The sequence below is a fragment of the Manacus candei genome, unplaced genomic scaffold (genome assembly GCF_025592945.1).
Source record: "Manacus candei isolate 608988 ecotype Guabito, Panama unplaced genomic scaffold, ASM2559294v1 h1tg000050l, whole genome shotgun sequence".
NCBI lineage: Eukaryota > Metazoa > Chordata > Aves > Passeriformes > Pipridae > Manacus > Manacus candei.
This window is the reverse complement of record NW_026138098.1, coordinates 11,590,207-11,609,916: the sequence shown is the minus strand read 5'-3', so window position 1 is coordinate 11,609,916 and position 19,710 is coordinate 11,590,207. Positions and strand designations below refer to the sequence as shown.

The 19,710-nt window shown below is 40.1% G+C and overlaps 1 protein-coding gene across 4 annotated transcripts in view; it reads right to left on the bottom strand.

Annotated features, from left to right (window-relative positions):
• Positions 1-4,542: 4,542 nt before the first annotated feature.
• SORCS1 (sortilin related VPS10 domain containing receptor 1) overlaps positions 4,543-19,710 on the bottom strand; it is a 264,539-nt gene continuing 249,371 nt past the window's right edge. For 3 of the 4 annotated variants that reach the window (XM_051800441.1, XM_051800443.1, XM_051800442.1), the window contains 5 exons: positions 12,670-12,769; positions 8,089-8,194; positions 7,756-7,916; positions 6,216-6,334; positions 4,543-4,900 (listed from right to left, as the gene is read on the bottom strand). In XM_051800441.1, coding sequence (XP_051656401.1) covers positions 4,844-4,900; positions 6,216-6,334; positions 7,756-7,916; positions 8,089-8,194; positions 12,670-12,769 — 543 coding nt within the window. In that variant the 3' untranslated portion in view covers positions 4,543-4,843. The remainder of the gene's footprint in view (positions 4,901-6,215; positions 6,335-7,755; positions 7,917-8,088; positions 8,195-12,669; positions 12,770-19,710) is intronic. The other variant, XM_051800444.1, reaches the window with a different exon arrangement.

Genomic DNA, 19,710 nt, shown 5'->3' with positions numbered 1-19,710 from the left:
TTTGTCTACAGGGCTGGATATGCTCCAGCCTCAGAGAAGTTTAGGAAATGCAATGGTTTTCAGGCTCCTATTCTGCTAACACATGGCTGGGCTACTACAGCTTGATGGGAGGTTAATATACAAACCCAAACAGAGTCAAGGTTAGATATCTGACTGGATGTATTTTAGTTATGCTACTCTCCCTGCTAACAAAAGCTCATAACATTCCTAGAGAAAAGAACATAAATTAGCACAAACTTCAAATCTCTCTAAATTATCCTAGCAGAAAACAAGCCTTGGCACAGACAGAACAGCATGGAGCTACTGCCCTGGAAGGCTGCTGGTCTCCCAAGTGTCTTTGCATCTCTAGTATTCAAGCCATTAATCCTGTATTGAGTTTTACTGTTTAGATGTTGGGCATCCATCTCATTCAGGGCTCTCCAGTGCTGAGTTTTTTCATGTAGAGAAGGTCTGGTTAAGGCCCAATCATCAAAATGGCCCAAAATTACAATGAGAGACACAATCTGCAATACAAGAGGTGGTGAGAAAACTTGTTCCCTTATTTTTTCACCTCTACTGTCGAAGTGCATACAGCATGGGGTGGCTGCATCACAACGGAAACAAGAGGCAAGACACCTTGAAATTCTCACATTGAGAAATAAGTAAAGTGGATTTCCTCTACATCCCTCTTTCAGCACAGTAAGAGACAGCCATATTCCTCAGTAAGAAAACAGGGAAAAGAAAAAGCTAAAGTTAAAACTGCAGATGAAATATATCTCTTAGCATAATGACTTGGTAGATGATAGCACTTTGATCTTAGAAATTAGAAAACAATTTGACTTCAGTTTTTTCTTCTGGATATTATGGTCAGGATTGTATCAACACTAAAATAAAAAGATCTGTTTTAGCTCAAGTATTATTTATTCACATGCTTTATGATTCTGTTTCATGGAGAAATGCAGGGATAGCATCTCATTAACTGAAGGAAAATAAAGTTTTCTTTTTTAACATCAAGAACATAGGAGCTCTGTAATCAGGGGTAATGTTTAAAACACTGAATGTACCTAGAGATATAATGTGACAAGGAAACTTCTCATGCATTCAATGAGAGGTGACAGCACACAGATAAAATACTAATCCCTTGTTATCAGCTCTAGAAACCAGACTAAATGCAATTGTCAGAAATTCTCAGTAGAAGTTGACAGGACCAAGACAGGGTTCATTTAGGGTCACTGGAAATTCCTGCTTCATTTGCATAAGTATTTCAGCAAGTACTTCAAGAGTCTTGCTTTCCATCCAAAGTTTAGGCAATTAAACACAGCCACATATTAAGAACAAGCTATTGTTTGATGCCCGGTATTTGAACTCTAACAACTACTGATTTTCAGGAAAAGTGATCCAGCATCTTAGCCCCACTGTACTGCTACGTGCAGAAGTACATGTCTCTCTGAAGCCAATGTCTGTTCATCTGTATGTCTGTTTTACAGCACTTAGGATGATGGTAGAGAATCAACATCAAATTAGGAAAATACTTCATTTGAATTTTTAACTCTCTGCTTATTTATATTTTAACTCTCTGCTCTTTCTGTCAAAGGGTGACGAACTTTTTTTGTTCCCTCAAGGTATGATAATATCCTCAGAAAAAATTCATATTGGATTTTATAAGTATTTGGTATATTCTTTGTTTATTGTCTCGGTGTTCATCCATTAGCAGTTAATTGCTGTGCTATTATACAAACCAGAAAACAACAACCACAAATAACAACCAGTCTCTGCCTCAGGACACACAACAAGCTGAAGAGAATGATCTGAAAATGCTTTAAAGAGATGCTTGCCAAAACCAGACTTACTGCTTATGGCCAGAACAGATACCTGCTAATTCAGGTGGGCACTTTATTAAAGCAGATCACGTCTATACACACACCACTGAGTCACCTGCACTATGGCCATTCCAGCCTGAATGGAGAAGGCTGCAGTGTCCACTAGAACATTCTAGGCTAGTAATTGTAATTACACTGGGATTTGCCCGGAGTGAAAACTACACACTCCTCCAATGAGCAAACTCATTATTCCTGGACCTGTAATATATCACACCACAGCCTTGGTTGCTGATGATACTGGAGCCCCAGATACTTGACTGTGCCAATATAAATTCTTATGCTGAGGTACAAAAAAAGCTGGAGAACTGAACCAAGATCTAGTTACAAGAGGTAGAATGATCTGGTGGTTGCATCCTGACTTGTAAAGCAGAGAAGTTCTGTTTTCTTTCTTTTTTTTTTTCTCAGTAACATGCATCCACTGCCATATGGCAAGTTGACAGAAACTTCCTAAGCCCCATTTTATTCACATGTAAATTAATCAGTAATGCTATTAATTCAGACCTTCCTTCATAAGTGCTGGCAAAAGTATATCAAAAAAAGATATTTTAAAGGAACCTATAACAGAGACTGTGTATTAAGAAGAATAACCAAGGGCAGGGAACTGCTCTGAGCTCTACCATTGCTTGTTTGGGAACCAGAAAAACAGTATTGCACCTCAGCATCTCACAGCTTCCCCATCTATAAAATGGAGATATTTTATATCCCCAACCCTCATTTTATAAAGCACTTTAAGGACTGAGAAAGTTACGTTCATATTGGCATCTTGCTTCTAGGGATGATATTTTCAGAAGGACACTTACCACCACCCTCTCCTATTTCTACTGAACACTCCTTTCTTTTTGAAGTAATCAACTTCCTACTGTTTTAATACTGTTAGTGATCCCAGTCAGAAACAGAGAGCTAAAATGAGCAACAAAAACATGGGCCTTCATTTAGAGACATAATCTGTTTAATAAATATGACTGTAAAAGCAATAAACAATAGCAATTATACATTACGCTACATTGTATTTAACGAAAGGGAAAAAGAAGATGAAAAAGTACATCAAAAAAAGTAATTTTAAAATTAGAAATAGTTCCAACACTATAAGAAAACTTTTTGATCGGCTTACTATAAAAATAAGTTGGCTAATGTTGGACTTCAGTGGGGACTATTATACAGTTGCAGCCAAAACTTTCCCATCTTTCTTAAAGCTGTAGTTGCAAAGACAATAGCAAAGCCGTACAAACTGCTGTGTTTCTACTTGTCTTCAGAGAAACTACAGAAAGAGGCAGAGGACTCTATACTGTGATTATCTTTTAACTACTAGGGGTCTAATGTTCTTGGTATCATTTTTATTTACCAGCAAGCAGGTTGATTTAGGTTTGTGCCCAGTTTGTGACAGAGAAATTCAAACCCACCACCACTAAATCCCTGCCCTGGGAATCTGGGCCACACTGACAATGCTGCTTTCTCCTGTTGCCATGTGAAATGTCTACTGAACAAAACCCACCCATATTGGGAATCAAGGTGCTTCCTAATTGTGCCACACTAAATATGAACTGGCCTCTATTTGCCTTCACCTAACATAGTTAAGCAAGTGTACACTGGTTGCAGTCTTTATCTATTTACACTTCAAACCAAAATCCTGGTGCTAGTTTTACCTGAGTTGGGTTGGAAATCAACAGTTGTAATGACCACAGGTTAGGCTTCAGCCAGATACCCAGTGTCTTTGGAGGACTTGTTCGAGGTATGCTAATCCTGCTTTCCTGCTGTTCCCTTGCATAGTCTACCTGAACACGTCCTACAGCCTCATTTCTAGTTGCAGTGTAAGACACAAGCTTAAGTTCTTGGTAAGAAATCAAATCTTGTGTAAGAGTGGTCCTGTGGTGCTGAGGCTCAAAGTGCATGGCAACAGTCTCAGGCCAAATTCTCTCTCTTCTGCCCACAGTGGCAGGAGCTTGTCAGCAATTAGGGGTACTAAGATGGCCACGGGAAACTGTGCAAAGACCTTTCCCTGCTCCCTATTCTATGGACAAGGTGTCTTTCAAAAAAACTGACAGGTTTTTGGGTGACTCCAAAAATGTAGAGATCTCCTGGAACTTCCTCAGACAAATTCAGCCATTAGCACTACATGGAGCTGAGGGTGTTGCTAGGGCTTTGTCTTAGCCAAAATTGAAGGTGTAAGGCTGGTACAAAGTACAGTGTAAGTTCTTGCTGGCAATAACCTCCTGCAACTGCAGCATGGACAGACCTCCCTCCCTGCCTGCAATGCATGCTTGTTCTGTTCAAGGTTAGGAGGCAAAGTTATCTTCCCATGGTGCTATCAGTGGGATGCCTTGGTGTGAGTAGGCTAAGAAGGTTGTGTCAGAAAGAGCTTGGCCTCGCAGGTGGGATCATCCACACTCAGCCTCCTCACAGCTGTAGGGCACAGGAAGCAGCTGCAGCTAGAGGAATGAAGGGCAGAGTCCAAACAAAGACATAAATCAGACTGACCAAGAATATTTTCAGTGCCTTTAAACTCCAGTGTGATTCTTTTGTGTGTCCAAGGAAAGTCTGCTGGGGTGGCTAACCCTCCCGCAGCCCAAAGTGCTAAAAGAGCAGTTAAATCTAAAGCCAAGAACCCTAAACACTCCCTCCCACTTCCCTAGTCCTTCTCCCCCCACATCCCAGCCCACCCCTCTCCCTAAAGAAGAGACCCCCATGCATATTCTTGGCCTATATCATTATGAATTTTCTACAAATTAGAGACAGATCAGAAAAAAGAGAGTGAAAGGGTGAGGGGAAGGGCCGCAGGAGTGAATAGTGGTACCAGTTCCTCTCCCCCCACCCCCCACTAAAATTGAACACCTGTACAATGCAGTTCCACTATGATCTCAGTATAATGTCCACATGCACAGGCTTAAAGCTAAAAACCCTTTGTCATCTGAAGAATTAAAAAGTCCAAATGCAGTGAGCTCTCCTCCTTTTTTAGATACAGATATTGGTGTCCTCAATTCAACCATTTACATAGGTAGGGATTTCTTTTGTGCTCTGGGACTCAGCAGCTGTGGAAATACTTCCTGTGGCAAAGAAAGAACAAAATTAGAGTCAGTAAATAACAAGCATATTTAGCCAAGGAAGATGCTTGAAGGTATCACCTTGCTGGCCTTTGGGATTCAACTGCTCCAGACTGACACATTCTTCCCAGAAATGTTTTCTTGTCATTCAAAACACCGAAGGTGATGTCCTGTTCTTTTGCTAATGAAGATGATTCACCCATGTTGAACAGAAGAGGGAGAGGCCAGAGCAGAGGGGTGGAGGGAAGGAGGGGTTGAGGTCCTCAGAGGAAATGTGTAACTCATTTGCAATGATAAGGTGTTGGAGATTTCATAAATAACCTTAAGCTTTGCATTTGCTCTCATCCAGAAAATAGAAATATGGGGGGGGGGGGGGCGGTTTATGCTACCAGAGTTTGGAGAGAAAAATTAAATGATGCAAGGACATTAATTCAGGTTCCTCCAAGAAAGTATCCCTGAATGTTAGTCAAAGGTATTCTAAAAAACTGGTTTCTGAACAAGCATACAAAAGAGAAACACCCAATTATAGTCCTGCTCTGTTTTCCCAAAAGAAAGAAAACTCATTAAAAAAGAAATTGCTGATTTCCAGAAACAGATGAGGTTGTTGTATAGGAGAGTGAAGAGCCTTTGCACTTTCTATTCTGTTCACACCTAGGTCCAGACGTCTTCATTTTGTCAATGAGCTGGGATTCAGTTTTCTCATTCATCTTACTGACAGGATAGAAAAATGCTTTTAGGAAGTTTGGTGGACTGATTCCTTTTGATACATAATTGAGTCTATGTATCCCACATATTTAACTTTTGTGCTCATTACTGCAATTACAGGTGCAAAACAAGAGTTGTAAAAAGCCAATTTCTGGTTCAATAGTGTCCAGTAGCACAGCTGAGAAACGCATAAAACTCTGGCTATTGTAGAAAGCCAGAAATTCTACAGCTGGACCAATTGAAAACCTACTCCCAAAGTTGGCTTTTGACTTCTCTTTATCTAGAGGCTTCAAGGGTTTAAACTTCCAACACCAGCAAAAGCAGTTTCAAAGGAACCTGGAACAGAGCTAGCAGGTTACTGACACTTGCTGCTTCAGTCTGAATGACCCATGAAAACATATCTCTCCCTGCTCCTGGAACGACATGAACCATCACCATCACAGTTTTTCAGAAAGGGGAAGCTCAAAGCCCATCTGCCTGTAGAAAGAGAGTTCCCGACTTGAAATTGGGTGTTTCTCCCTTAGCATTAATTTTGCCTTGGAAGTTTCTGGGGAAAAAAAAACAAAACCAAACCAAACAAATGTAAAAAAGAATAGTTAAAGTTAGGACCCACCGCTCCGGGTCTTGGCTTGAAACCTCTTGGTGATCCACAAGCTTTTTGGAAGTCCTCTGTCCAGACTACCTTGGTTGCATTTCCTTTCCTTGGGTTCTGGACTGTGGCCTGGGGTTGCTCTGTATAGGGAATACCATATGGGAAGGTTGGTCCCTCACTCTGTCCTGTGTTCTGGTAAGCAGGGATGTCCAGGTCTGCTGATGAATAGCTGCTTAAAAGCTTTTAATAGCTACAAGATCTCCTTAGTGAACAGATGAGGAGAGATCAGCATTGACTGTAGTGGAGCTTCCAGCTTAGACACAGTTTCATCAAGGCTCTTCTTTTTTCTCCCAGGTTGTTTCACAGGCCACAATCTTAGCATATCAATTTCCCTCCTTTAATTGCCCTTTTCCTTGCTCCTCTCTATAGTAGATATGACTCCAAACCTACTTTAGCAAACACTCCCATACATTTTAGGGAATCCTCAGGTGAGATCTAAGGTTTATTTAAGCTGATGAAATTGTGGAAATAAGGGATCTCAGTTACAACTATGCTTCACTTCTGTCTAAGTCACAGAATCACAGAATGGTTGGGGTTGGAATAGACCTCTGGAAAACATCTGGTCTAACCCCTGTGCTAAAACAAGCTCACCCAAAGCAGGTTGCACAGGATCGTGGCCAGGAGAGTTTTTAATATCTCCAGAGAAGGAGACTCCACAACATCTCTGGGCAACCTTTTCCCTTTAATTCCTCTAAAATAGCTCCATGTCCTTATTCGTAGGGGTCCTACACTGTACCTCTGGGCTGGGCCTGCAGAACTATCACATCATGATAGTGAAGCTGAGCAATGCCCAAGCAACACTGGCTTTAGCAGAACATGTCTGAAACCTCCCTGCTCCATCCCAATACTTCTACTGTAGTCAGGATAACAGAAAACATATGAGCAAATGCGTGACTGATCCTAGAATGCCCTCTCCAAGTCTGTTCACTTTAGGTCCTGCTTTTGGAAATACTCAACCACAGAGGTCTTGGGAGAAATTAGCCTGAGGGCAAACCCAGGTGTCCAGTGCTGAGATCCCAGGTTTTGCTCAATTTATCTGTGAATCAGCCAGACTAGCATCGCTGCTGGCAACAAGGTCTGGCAGCAGTCAAAACATCAATAGATATTTAGCTTTTAGATATGACTTACCAAATCACCTGCTCACCTCCGTGTTCCAGGTGAGGGTGGCTGAAGTCCTTCTGGATGTGGGGCTTAGCCCCGCAACTATATCAGCCCCAGCAAAATAAATTACATTGCCAGCAGGATTTTTTGAGAAGGGGAGGGGATCTAAGTAGAGCAACTAGGAGAGAGAAAAAGTCTAAAGTTGTTCCCCTCCCTTTCATCACATGGCAGTGAGGGAGAGAGAAGAGTTAGCAAGGTTTCCTGTAGCAAAACTAATGTTGCAGCAGAAGAGGATGGGAGGAGGATTGTGCAGGAATACGGGAAGGGGGGAGGCTGAGAAAAAGGTTAGCCAATTATAAGTCAGAGTCTGACCAGCTGCAGGATGCTGCAAGTTATTTACCTATGGGGTGGACTTCCAACTTCTCATCTACTAGTTGCTCATGGCTCATCAGCTCACTTTGAGGGACATTAGGTATGCTTTCCCTCTGACTGACTGGACTGACCATCTCTTGATCTTTTTCATTCTGCATCTGTGCATATATATTAAGGCCAGGAATCTTCCTAAAACATTAACAGAAACCATCATTGTGTGGTATCTGGCAGATGATGTAGCATCAGCTTTTACAAACCAAGAAACAACTCACTCCAAAAAAGAAACCCAGCAAAACAAAGCCCAAACACCTCAGTGAAAGGCAGCGATGGTGAGAAGGAAATGGTTCAAGGATGGCCATACCTTTTGAACTTGTAGATTACAAACACAGCTAGTCCCACAAAAACGACAGAGAGGAGCATCAGCATAGCTGAACCACTGTGACTGGGAGTGAGGTCCACTAGGGGAGCTGCAAGAGAAGAGAAGGTTAGAGCCACCCCAGCCTGAAGTGAAAGCTGCTCCCTCCAGAAATACAGTTCATCCTCCCCTCTTATTGCACTTGTAGCAGATCTCATCTGTTCACATGTTTCCAGACCTTCTCTCCCTTCCTAATCCACCTGGGAAGAAACACAGGTTCAAATCACTTGTAGTGCTAAACATACCCCTTGATATGAAGTCCCACAGCTTTCTCCTTAGAGGCCTTCTCTGTCCTATGAGAGGATGCCCAAAACATACTCTCTCATACTGCAATTATCTAAGGTAGTTGCAAATAAGGTCACTTGGGTACCAAATCTGGCATTTTCTGGCTGATCCTCGAGTTACCCACGAGCTAACTTGTCAAGCTGGCTCTCTATTTTGTGTAGAGCTAGTCTGGGTAGCTCCCAATGCACAGTGAATAAGGAGTGACTGGCTCCTCAGTTTTACTAAAGAACAGTGTCCACTTAATGTATTGTTTTCTGCTCAATCCTGCTACTTCCCGACCAGAAAGGCAGTAGCCTTCACAGACACTGCCTCAGTGTCCATGGCAAGCTCTTGTCACGTCTCTGACATTTTCGTTTTCTTCCTTTATCCCTTTCCTACTCATCTGAACACATTTTACTCTCTTTTCCCTGGTGCCCTGACCTCTCTCGCACAAGTCTTCCATGCAAGACAGTGCACAGATTCAAGAGAAAAAAGAAAAAAAAAAAAAACCAAAACAAAAAAAAAACAAACAAACAAACAAACAAAAAACCCAAAACACCAAAACCAATCCTAATCAGACGAAGAGTCTCTCTGTACTTCTCAGAGTTTTGCTCACCATTGGGTCATAGCCTTTTGAAAAGTAAGGCCATCCAAACTATGCAGAAGTGTGGATTTCCCAGAAATACAAAGCGAATTGTATTAAACAGAGTTTCCAACACTCATACATACACACACACAGAGACAGAAAGATGCCAAGTATCCAAGAAGTTTCACACCTAGGTGCAAGTGTCAGTTGTTCATACAGACACTAATACAGCATCCTGCAGACATGCAGCTGTAGCTGTGCCATTACAAAGAGCTAACACACAGAAGGTACTGTCCTCACTGACTGTTCTTCATTGCACACAGAACATGGCATAGGTAGTGCCTTCCTCTGCAAGGCAGTGAAAGTTGACTTGAACCACTGGCAAACACAACTTTACCTCTTTCACCTCTTCACGTGCACTGAACAAACCCATCCTAAACCAGAGGAAAAATGCATACAAGGAAATACACACATACAAGCAAGTACTTACTAATGCACGCACATCACGTGAACATTTTTTCAGTTTCGCACCCAGACTGATAAAGCCAAAATTTACAAAGAGAAGTGAAAAACCTTCTCCTTTCCACACCTAGCAGGCTATCCTCAGAAAGGCAAGGCACTGGGATGAAATTCATGACTAGGCTTCGCGAACGAAGATTTAGGAAGGCACTATCCACGTTTGTTACTATTATTACACATCTCCAGTCTGTCCCCTCTCCATCTGTAATTTTGTGGGTCTCTTCAGTTCTGTGGGATAACAAAGTGGCTTTCCAACCAATTCAGATTCAGCATCACTCAAGGTTCTTGCTATAATGCTGCACTGAGAGTCCAGTAATAAACAGCTATTTAACTGTTTTGTGAGGAATACTGGCATATTTTACTCTGCCTTGGAGTTAAGGTTGTTGTCTGTTGGGCTGGAGACATTGTTTTTTTTTTAGCTCATAGAAGAAGGAATGAACATGACGAATGAAATCTGTTGTCTATAATTGCCATAAATGGATCCTTCTTCCAGTGTGGGCTGAACAAAGAAGACAGAGGTATGAAATGTGCTGAGGCCAATGCCTGTCATTCTTCTGTGCTCCAGGGAGTGTACATGCCCACATACAACACACACTCACAAAGACTCATTTCTACATGTTCTGGTGTTGAATATCCACATCAAGCTAGTTTAGATACCTGAACTTTTGTTCCCTGCAGCTTCTCTGCTGCAGAAATTGCTGTTGTGCATAGCCATACACAGGGAGGAACACACATGTGCACTGAGGCATGGCAACATTAATGCAGAAATACATATACATACATGAATACTTTGAAAAACACATGCTCAGCTTTGTTTTCAGCCAACTACAGCCCATAGCTGTCAGAGTCCAGCACAAAGTCATAGTAAAAAGGCTGGGAAAGAAGGGATACCACAGACCAGAGCAGAACCTCTGCACCCTGTGCATCCCCTGGATTGTGTTTTATAGGGACTGCTTCTGGGGTTGTCTTGTGTTCCAGGTTTCCCTGCTTTATTTTATTTAATTTTTTTTTAGAAGCTTGGATTTTTAAAGGACAATTCTTCTTATTCCCTGACAACAAAAACAATAGCTTTCAGCAGAGAAGTAAATCTCACATGGCTTTTTATCCAATTTTAAAGTATTCCCAAGTTTTGATGTCATGAAATTGGGCCTTTTACTTAGACAGAGAACAGAGTCATGACCTCTGCAGCTTGTTAAGGAGTCATATTCCCTCAAAGACCTCACAGTGGCTGCTGTCTGGGTTTTTTAATACCTAGTTTGCCCATCTAAGCTCATTTTGCATTCTTACTGAATCTTATTTCTGCAAGAGACAAAATCCTGTAGTGTTCTTATAGGACTCTGTGAGGTCAGTCACAGCAATCACCAGTGGCTTAGAAGGGAAGCATAACAAAGCGTACCTTGCAGAATAAATGTGTGTTTGAATATATTATGATCAAAAAGTACTCATTCCTGGTGTGTGTGTAAATACAAATAAAAATGTGCATTTTTGGTGAGCACAAAGATTGTGTCTGAGCCAAACACCCTCTGCTTCAGCCTGAGCTAGCAAGAAACAGAACAGCACATACCTGGAGGCCATACTGGGTTTTAGCATGGCAGTAAGTCACAGTGATAGACCCTGCCTTTTAGTTCATTCAGAGTGGCAGACAAGGTTTAGTAGCCTAGAAAAGCACTACAGTACCTCCACTAATTACATGGTTTCAGAACTGGAGCTACCCAGATTTTAGTCAGCTCTGAACATGGAGCATCTGAGGACCCTGTGTACTCCCTCATGCAGAGATGTCCAGAACTGCTCTCTAAGAAGCTGCAGGAGGCTCCTACAAACAGCAGAAAACTTGGATCCAAATTCACCTCCTATAAAGGCAGAGCTGGATAAGTGATTTTAAGTGTCCTCTGTTTCCTGTAGATGAAATCAGGAATGTCCCTTCAGTAGCAAGGGGTAAAGATGAGCCTTTCCAGGAATATCTAATATGATTCTTTTTAGCTATATTTTTTTGAAAAAGACCTACGGGATATTCAAGGCCAGAGTAGTCATACATAAATGTTCATTCAGGATTTGACCTTGACTTTAATAAATATTGATCAAAATAGAAAACAGCCATGTGCATTGGCAGAGTAAATGTCCAGAGACAAATTGAAAAAATTATGAGCAATTGCAGGTAAATCCATTTTTGAAGCTCACATTAAGATGCTTTCAGATACATTTCTTTTAAGAGACAGACACTGAGCATCTTCTGAAAGTATGTATTGTATGCATCTCTGGTCATCGCTGAAAATTCAGGCCAAGGATTACTTCTCTGGTAACAGTCTCTTTTTCCTTACTTTATAGACAAGGCTGCATGTGGACTGACACCAGGTTGGGCAGACACATAAAGATTTTTGGAGAGAAGCTTGTTAGTACAAATGAACTAAAACTTTTAGTTTGCAAGTTAGCAAAAGAAGGTGACACCAACTGATCACAATTATCAGCAGCTCCTGGGGAAAATGAATTCCTAACAATCCCAAGTACGGATCAATTTGTCTCATCTCTTGTAATAGTTCAATAGGGCCTGTGCTGTGAAACGAGGTTTTAACATGCAGAATAGACAAAGACAATAATTAAAGGTTAGGACTTTGGAGATGACTTATTTTGAGAGAGGATTAGTTAAAGTCCAAATGGTCTAATCTTTCTTTTGTGCATATATATATTGATTCTAGTCTTTCAGACTGATGAACAACATCTGAACTGTGTTTAGTAGCTTTGAATGTTTGTTGACTCTAGAATATCTGTACGTACCCAAGGTTAGCTGGTAACCTTTGCCCTGTGTGACTCAGGCTGAAAATGCCATGGTGCTGCTTACCTGTTGAATATTTCAGAGATAGCCACAAAGTAAACATTTCTACTGCTTCTTATACCACATTTCTGCCAAAGCCAGTAAATTCTTTCACATAAGAAAACAAAAGGGTTAGCTTTAAATGCAAAAGTCACTATATCTTTTTGGTGTGATATAAAAAGGTGAGGTAAAATAGGCATTTTAATGTTTGCTGACACACTGTGCTGTTACTGTGATATAAAAATAAGAAATGCTTAAAATTCAGTTAATAGAACACTCCTACCATCAATCTATTGCTTGCTGTGCTACAGAGTGACAGAAAATGTATACACAGAAAAGGGATACTAACCCGCTGTTAAATGGGCAGCATGGACAAGGATTTGAACTCCTGGCTTCAACTCAAAATGGACCAGATTTTGGTTCAGTTTCTGGATCAGTGATTCAGAAATCTGGGGGAAAGAAAAGAGAAAAAAAGAAATGCATTTGTTTCCTGACCACTGATTTAGATCGCCAATAGGTGGGTAGGAAACGGAGCTGCGTGCAAATTAAAGATTTTGCAGAGGTGCCAGATTTTCTGAGCTCAATTTCCTATCACCTTACAGAGAAGGAATTTGTGAAAGCTGACACCTCTGCCAGTACTATGTACAGAGTGGTTTGTGTACAGTTAGCAATGACTGGTAGCAACAAGTAGCCCTGTCACATCTCTGTAGGAGTGGCCCAGCAGCAAACGAGCCCCAAAGGAACATTACACCCACATGTGTAAGTGTCTGCAGGACCAGCCAGCAGCAGCACATCAGTGAACTCATGTATTATTCAAGCAAAAATAAACATTTCAATTGTTAATGCTCATTTGCTCATAATAAATAACTTCTTGCTCATTGACTGGCCAGTTCCATGATCTTAGAGTATGTACATAACACATGATATAACTGAACAAAAATTAATCTGTTAGGTCCTTACCACAGCTTGCAGTTAATTTTCAAGTTCTAAAAGCAAATTTCATTCCATCCAGCTCTAAGTTTCAAGCCAGCTGCTCCCTAATCAGTAAATATGTACCAGATCCAGCTTGAATCTAAAAGTGTTTACTGACTACAGAATGTGGTTGAAACAAAATGCACGGTCCATCTCTTCTTATGGGTTACACACAGAGAGAACTCTCTTTCATGGGAGAGACATTTCCCAGAGCCTTCAGATAACCAGATTATGTTGCCATAACTTTGATGACATCAATAGAACTCTAGCAGAAATGAAGAAGGTTACTCCCCCTTAAAGTACACAACAGAAAAGATGAGCATTTGCTGAGGTAAGACCCTATAAATCTGTATTTGTACAGTGAAGAAGCCAAACTTTGGCCCCATCTGTTGGTAAACATTCATTTTTTTAAGTCATTTTTTCACAATATGCCCAGACTCACTTTCTCCACATCATACTTAATTACATCCAGGAAGTTCCAGGCATATTGCCATTAAAAGCAAAACATCTAGGTAGATTAAACAAAGAATGCAAGCCTATAGACACGGTGTTGAATGTTTGTTGTGTGTCTTTTGCCTGATGTCTCATGTATTTCACATTTTCCTACAGCAGTGATCAATTTTCCAATTGAACATAGTCGTTGTTCTGCATGTTAGTTTAATAGGGAGAGGTGGTTGGAAAAATGTAAACACACACTCCCCTATAACCCTTAATATGCATTTACTGAGAATGTGTTTTTATAGCCAGACCAAGAACAAGAAGAACCGTATTCTAGTGCTCACCACTTAATTTAATTTGTTTCAAATAAATCCTTATTCTTTCTTGGAGATTAATGAAAAATTGTCAGAAAAAAAAAAATCCAATAATTTTTACACCATCTTTTTCATGTTCTTCATTTTTGTCTGGGTGAGTTATTTCAGTAAATGCTACCCTGATATGATTAGATGTTCCTTGGCTATCATTCATTACAGTACGAGATTTATCTGCTTCTTTTATTTTTTTAACATTCTTAATGGTTCTTTCAATACTCTTGGCTCATACACTTAATTTCTCGCTGCTGATCACTTGAATGGGTGCCTTTGGTTCAATATCAATTTGGCAATAACTCTTACAGGCATTTTATTTATATTTTTAAATATATTTCTTTAAAGTTACAATCTATTTCATGAGTGCCAGAATGAGCAGTAAATATATTTTTTCCAATAGCAAGAAAAAATACCACCTGCATTCAAAGAGCCATCTGTTGAGCTCAGAGTAGCAGGGAGAGTGACAAAAAGATGTGCAGTTCATGGAGAAAGCCTGGGAAGTAAATTATATCTCTTTAAGGATTTGACCATATTAATAACCAAGATTGACACAAAAAGTTTTTCATCTCTAAAACCAGAGCAACAGTTGTAGATTAATAAGCTGTAAGCCAGGTATATTAATGGCTCAAGAAAATAACAGGAAAAATATAATTCTGGCTATATCCATTCCCAAACACAACTTAACAGTTCTCCTCCATAACCCTGCAGAAATTATTTTCCTTTGTGCTCTGACATCCTGCTGCTGCTGGGGCAGCTGAGCCTCTGGAAAAAAAAAAAAAAAAGAAAAAGAAAATGGAAGACAGTAAACTGAAGAAAAGAACCAACCACTTTGTGTCGTTCCTCTTCAACACATTGTGACAGCTGCACAAAATGGCAGGAAAACAGCAGAGGTAAAAAACATACATGATGCCTTCTATACAAACAGAGGTTTAATGTGATGTATAACTGAATCTGCAGCTAGCAAAGTAGTACTGGAGAATGGTTTTGTCAAGGATTTGGGCACGAAATGGAAGAACAGAAGGATCTGGAGAAAGCCAGCATGAGCAGGTACAAGAGACTTTGTTGGGCACTAGTGACTTGAAGAAACAGTGAGATTTGCCCTGGCCTGCCCATGGTGCAGAGTGAAGAGGGTAAAACAGCAGGAAAATGACAGCTGAGAGGTGCTGTGGGCTGCCTCTCAGCAGGTAAATTGTGTGTGTGAGAGAAAACTCAACAAGTATTCCTCTCTGCAAGGGAATAATAGGAAGGGGAAAGGCAGTAAGAGTGAAGTAGTAAGAAAAAGGAAGAAAGAAAGAAAGAAAGAGTCACAACTGAATTTTATTATTGCTGTATTGAATTGTTACTTGATTGAGGACTTGGTTGTATGACATCCTGTACAAATGCATCTCAGACTAAAATTATTTTTGCCTGAAACCATCAGTGTCCCAGCAGAGGATTGAAATAGCCATAACTGTTCCAGGACTACACACAAAGTGTCAAAACTGGCAGCAACTGTTCATGCTGCTCAGAGTATAAGGCATATTTCCTTGGCTCAATTAATTACATGCACTCCCAGTGGCTTTTTGTGTACAGCCTTTTTTTTTTTTTTTGCCTCGGTCTTTATGGAATCTGAACAAGTGAAAAAAATGAATAACAGACTAAGACCTTCAAAAGTACCAGTAAGAATTAGACATCTGCCTTCCTCAGGCAGCTCTGGAGATGCCTAACACACACTTCTGAGGGAAGAACAGATGCATTCAGACATGTTTTTAAAATGTTTACTTGCTTGGTACAATGTTTTCGTTTTCCCTTATGTGGAAAATAAGATTCTCTTCAAAACAGAGATTCAGACAGTGAAAATGCATTTCTGTACTTCTAAAAATTATCTGAAATAGAAATCATACACAATGGCTTACAAAAGTCAGTATTTGAGGTCAGTGAGCAGCTTACACACACCTAAAGGGCCAAATTCCCAGCAGGTCCAAAGTTGGACCTGACAATGTTTGTGGCCCTCACATGGTCCCAAGAGGACCTGTGCACCCCAGGGTCAGCCAGGACGTTTGCTTTGAGCTTGGAGAAGAGGTTCTTCTGCCTTTCTTACTCTGTCAAGTCTATTTCTACCTCATTTATCAGACTTTAATCTAGAAGTGGTTCTGACTCATATAATTTGTTTACAATACTAATAGAGTATCTTTGAAGTAAATTTCCATACAAAAGCTGATCTCAGTTGCTGAGGTAATATAAAGGTTTCAATAGGGAACATTTTGACTTTTGTGCCTCCCTTTATTTCTGCACTTGAAGCAGTACCATGGATGCATTTTGGTTTAAAAAGCAGAAAAGGAAACATCAAAGTACCTTGGCCTGTTTAAAAAATAGCAATGCAATTCCAATTGAACAGTCAGACCTTCAGCTGGGGAACAGGTTGGCCTCAGGCCTCTCTCTGTTTCTCTCTCCCTCCTGGAGATGCAACTAACTGAGCTGAAGACAAAACTTCTTAGAATAGCAACCTCCTAATTTATAGTCTTCAAGAGTCTCTCTTGTGAAAATAATTAGCTTTCAGAATTAGTTTTGGTCCTTAACTGAGCCTCATTGACTTTATCTGCTTCATTTGCAGAATTAAGCATGATGTGCAAAAATAATTCAGTAATAGAAACCATTCTTCATGTATCATTTTTCATCAAAGGACACATAATGAATAATAATAACAGACAATTTGTGAAAGGAAAAAAAAGAGATTCCAATTTAAAAATGGAACAAAACAAAAATTAATTTGGCTTCTCTTAGCATTTTGTCAGAATTAGGACTGTAAAGGAACCATGTACACCAAGAAGCAGAATTATCACTGAGAAGGGCATTTTCTCATACCCTTATTGACTTTTCAAACCTCTGGTGTAAATTAGTTTAGACTAATTGAATGTGATTCAGCTGTGCCAGTATGCACTAGCTAAGAATCTAGATAATTTTATAGATACCGTGTAAAGATCTCAACTAATGAGTGCTACACTTCTATTTAATTCATTGAAAAAATCAATAAACAACTAAGGGAAGAATTATGAGCATTGATTTGATAGGAAGCAACTTGAACCAGCATTATAAAAGTGAACCAGGAGTCAGGGCCAGAGTGGATCACTTTAAACTGTGCCACTTGCCCTGCATAACCTTGGTTACATCACATGAGGCCTCTAAAGCTTGCTTCTCTTAACACTGAAAAGAGCATAATCACTGATTTACTGGGTCCAGCAGGAATTTCTTCATATCTTTTAATGAAATGCTAAATTCAAGTTGCTGTAAGTATCCAGAGATACCATGAGAGCACAAGGCAGAGGACATTCCTGTGGTTACTCTGGGACAAGAATAGACCAGCAGACACGAACCCAGACATAAAAACCAGGATCCACTTTTGATGAACAAAGGTGACCAGAAAGAGACTTGAGAATCAAGGGCTGCTCTGTACACTGAGCAAAAGATGACAAAGTGAGAGGGCTGATAGTTACATGGCAGGAGTTAACTCAAGGATATTAAGACAAGAAATATAAACAGCCTCTTCTACAGCACACAAGCAGCTGATCAAGAAAAGCTGGCTATGGAAAAAAGCCCCCAGTACAAGGTCTTTGGGTTCATATTATCCTACTCTCTCCCCACCTGCCTTTAGTTTTTAATACTGGCCCAACCTCCCCTAAGTACCCAGTGGAAGACTTGATCTGCATTCTAAGGTACAGATGTTAAAAAATTTCTCCTAGTAAACACTAGATGATTTACCCTGTATATCAAGCTTTTCCTGGAATTTAATTTTCAGGACTGATTGGTGCAATTTTCTGTAAGATTTGAAAGTGTTCACTGGCATGATCTCGTTGCTAAAAATATTTTGGTGATGGGCATATCTGAAATACATCAGAGAAAAGTACTGAAAGACTGAAGCTTAGGAGGGTGGGTGAAAGAAAAACCCAAATGACAAAAAAAAAGATAGAAGCTCCATCAGCTAAAAAGAAGCAGATGTATAAGTAAATCTGCTCTAAGGAAAGAATCCTAAGAGGTATATGCACACAGGTTTCCTGAATACCACTCTCCATAGTTTTAAATTCGCCAGAGGTATCTCATCTCTGCAGTTCATCACTGTCCATTTGATATTCAGTCATCCATGTCATTTCCCATCTCTTTGGCTGGACACAGATACTGGCCACAGCTGCAACATGTTGAGCACAGTTGGGTACTAACCAGCTGATGTTGCTATTTGCCGAAGTCTCCATCACACTTGCTACACTGCTGATAGCTCTTCTCAGAGAAAAGATAATTGGCCTCAGATTCCATTAACTAGTTGCTCCTACTCCTATTTTGCATTCTGCTTTTACAGTTAATTTGAATAGGCCAGGTAAAATCATGCAAATGGAGAACTAAAGGGAAATTCAGGATAACACTGAAACTTGCACTTGATATGAAAACATCACTTCAGAATTCTCATGTATCTTCCACTTATATCTCATTTGACTAACAGAAGATGCATTTGCTGTGTTTGACAAAAAGCCTCCACTAGCAAGCAACGTGGAGAGAAGATAATTTGTGAAATGTATAAACAAAAAGATAACCTTTCAGAATCCTCATATTGAGTAAAACTGTACACTGAAATAAACTGAGTAATTGTAACTACCCCCTACTGGACTGTAAGGAGAATATTTTCCTACCGAGTATTCATTTTTAATTGGATTAGTGCTAAAAATTACTCAAAAATTTCTTGAAGTGTTACTAATTAAAGATTTGCCCTTCAATGAAAGGGAAGAATTTGGTGCTTTTGAAGTGGCAGATCTGAATTCTGTAATACTTACATTCACCAAGCCTATCCATGAAGGTGGTGTAACAGCTCTATGCCAGCCTATGTATATGACAGTAATTGGTACTGTGTATGCACAGAAAAATAGTTTTGAGAGTGGTACACCAAGTCAAGGAGAAAATTATATCTACCATTTACCCACAGTCTCAACAAGTGCATGAGACACAAATGCATCACCCTAATGGAAAACTCCATGGAAATGTATATTCATCAAGTGTGATGCACTTCCACAGTCCCACTACAACTGTACCAAAAAATTTATGGGTTACTCTGTTTAGATTCATGAAATATGTCACAGAGGAGTATTATTGACTCTGACAAATGTGAAATTAAGACCTGGAGATTTTCAAAGGATAGCGGACATCTAACTGCCCTTGAAGTCAATGGGAATTATGTACCTAGAGACCACAGAGTGGCTGGACAGACACCTAAAATTATGCTTACAAAGCCAAATGAATATGAACCAAAAAAAATAAATGGATGAGCTTAATCAGTCTTAAGGGGAAACAGCAAAAAAGTAACCCCTTCATGGTCATTAGTATGTATCAGATTTACTGGTAAATGTGAAAGTCCATGAAACCACACATACCCTTCACAATTACCCTTGGCAGAACAGTGGTCTAGCTCAGGTGATGAAATACAGCTCAGTTGAGCAAGTTTCCCAAAATCCTCACAGGTTCACAGGTTCCCTGTGACAGACATGGCTTGCAGCAACTTCAGGAGTTTCACTCCATCATCTGTCCTTACCCTTGGTTGTTTTAGCTAACAAAAGTTAGCATGCACCACTCACATGATTTACATGGCTTCT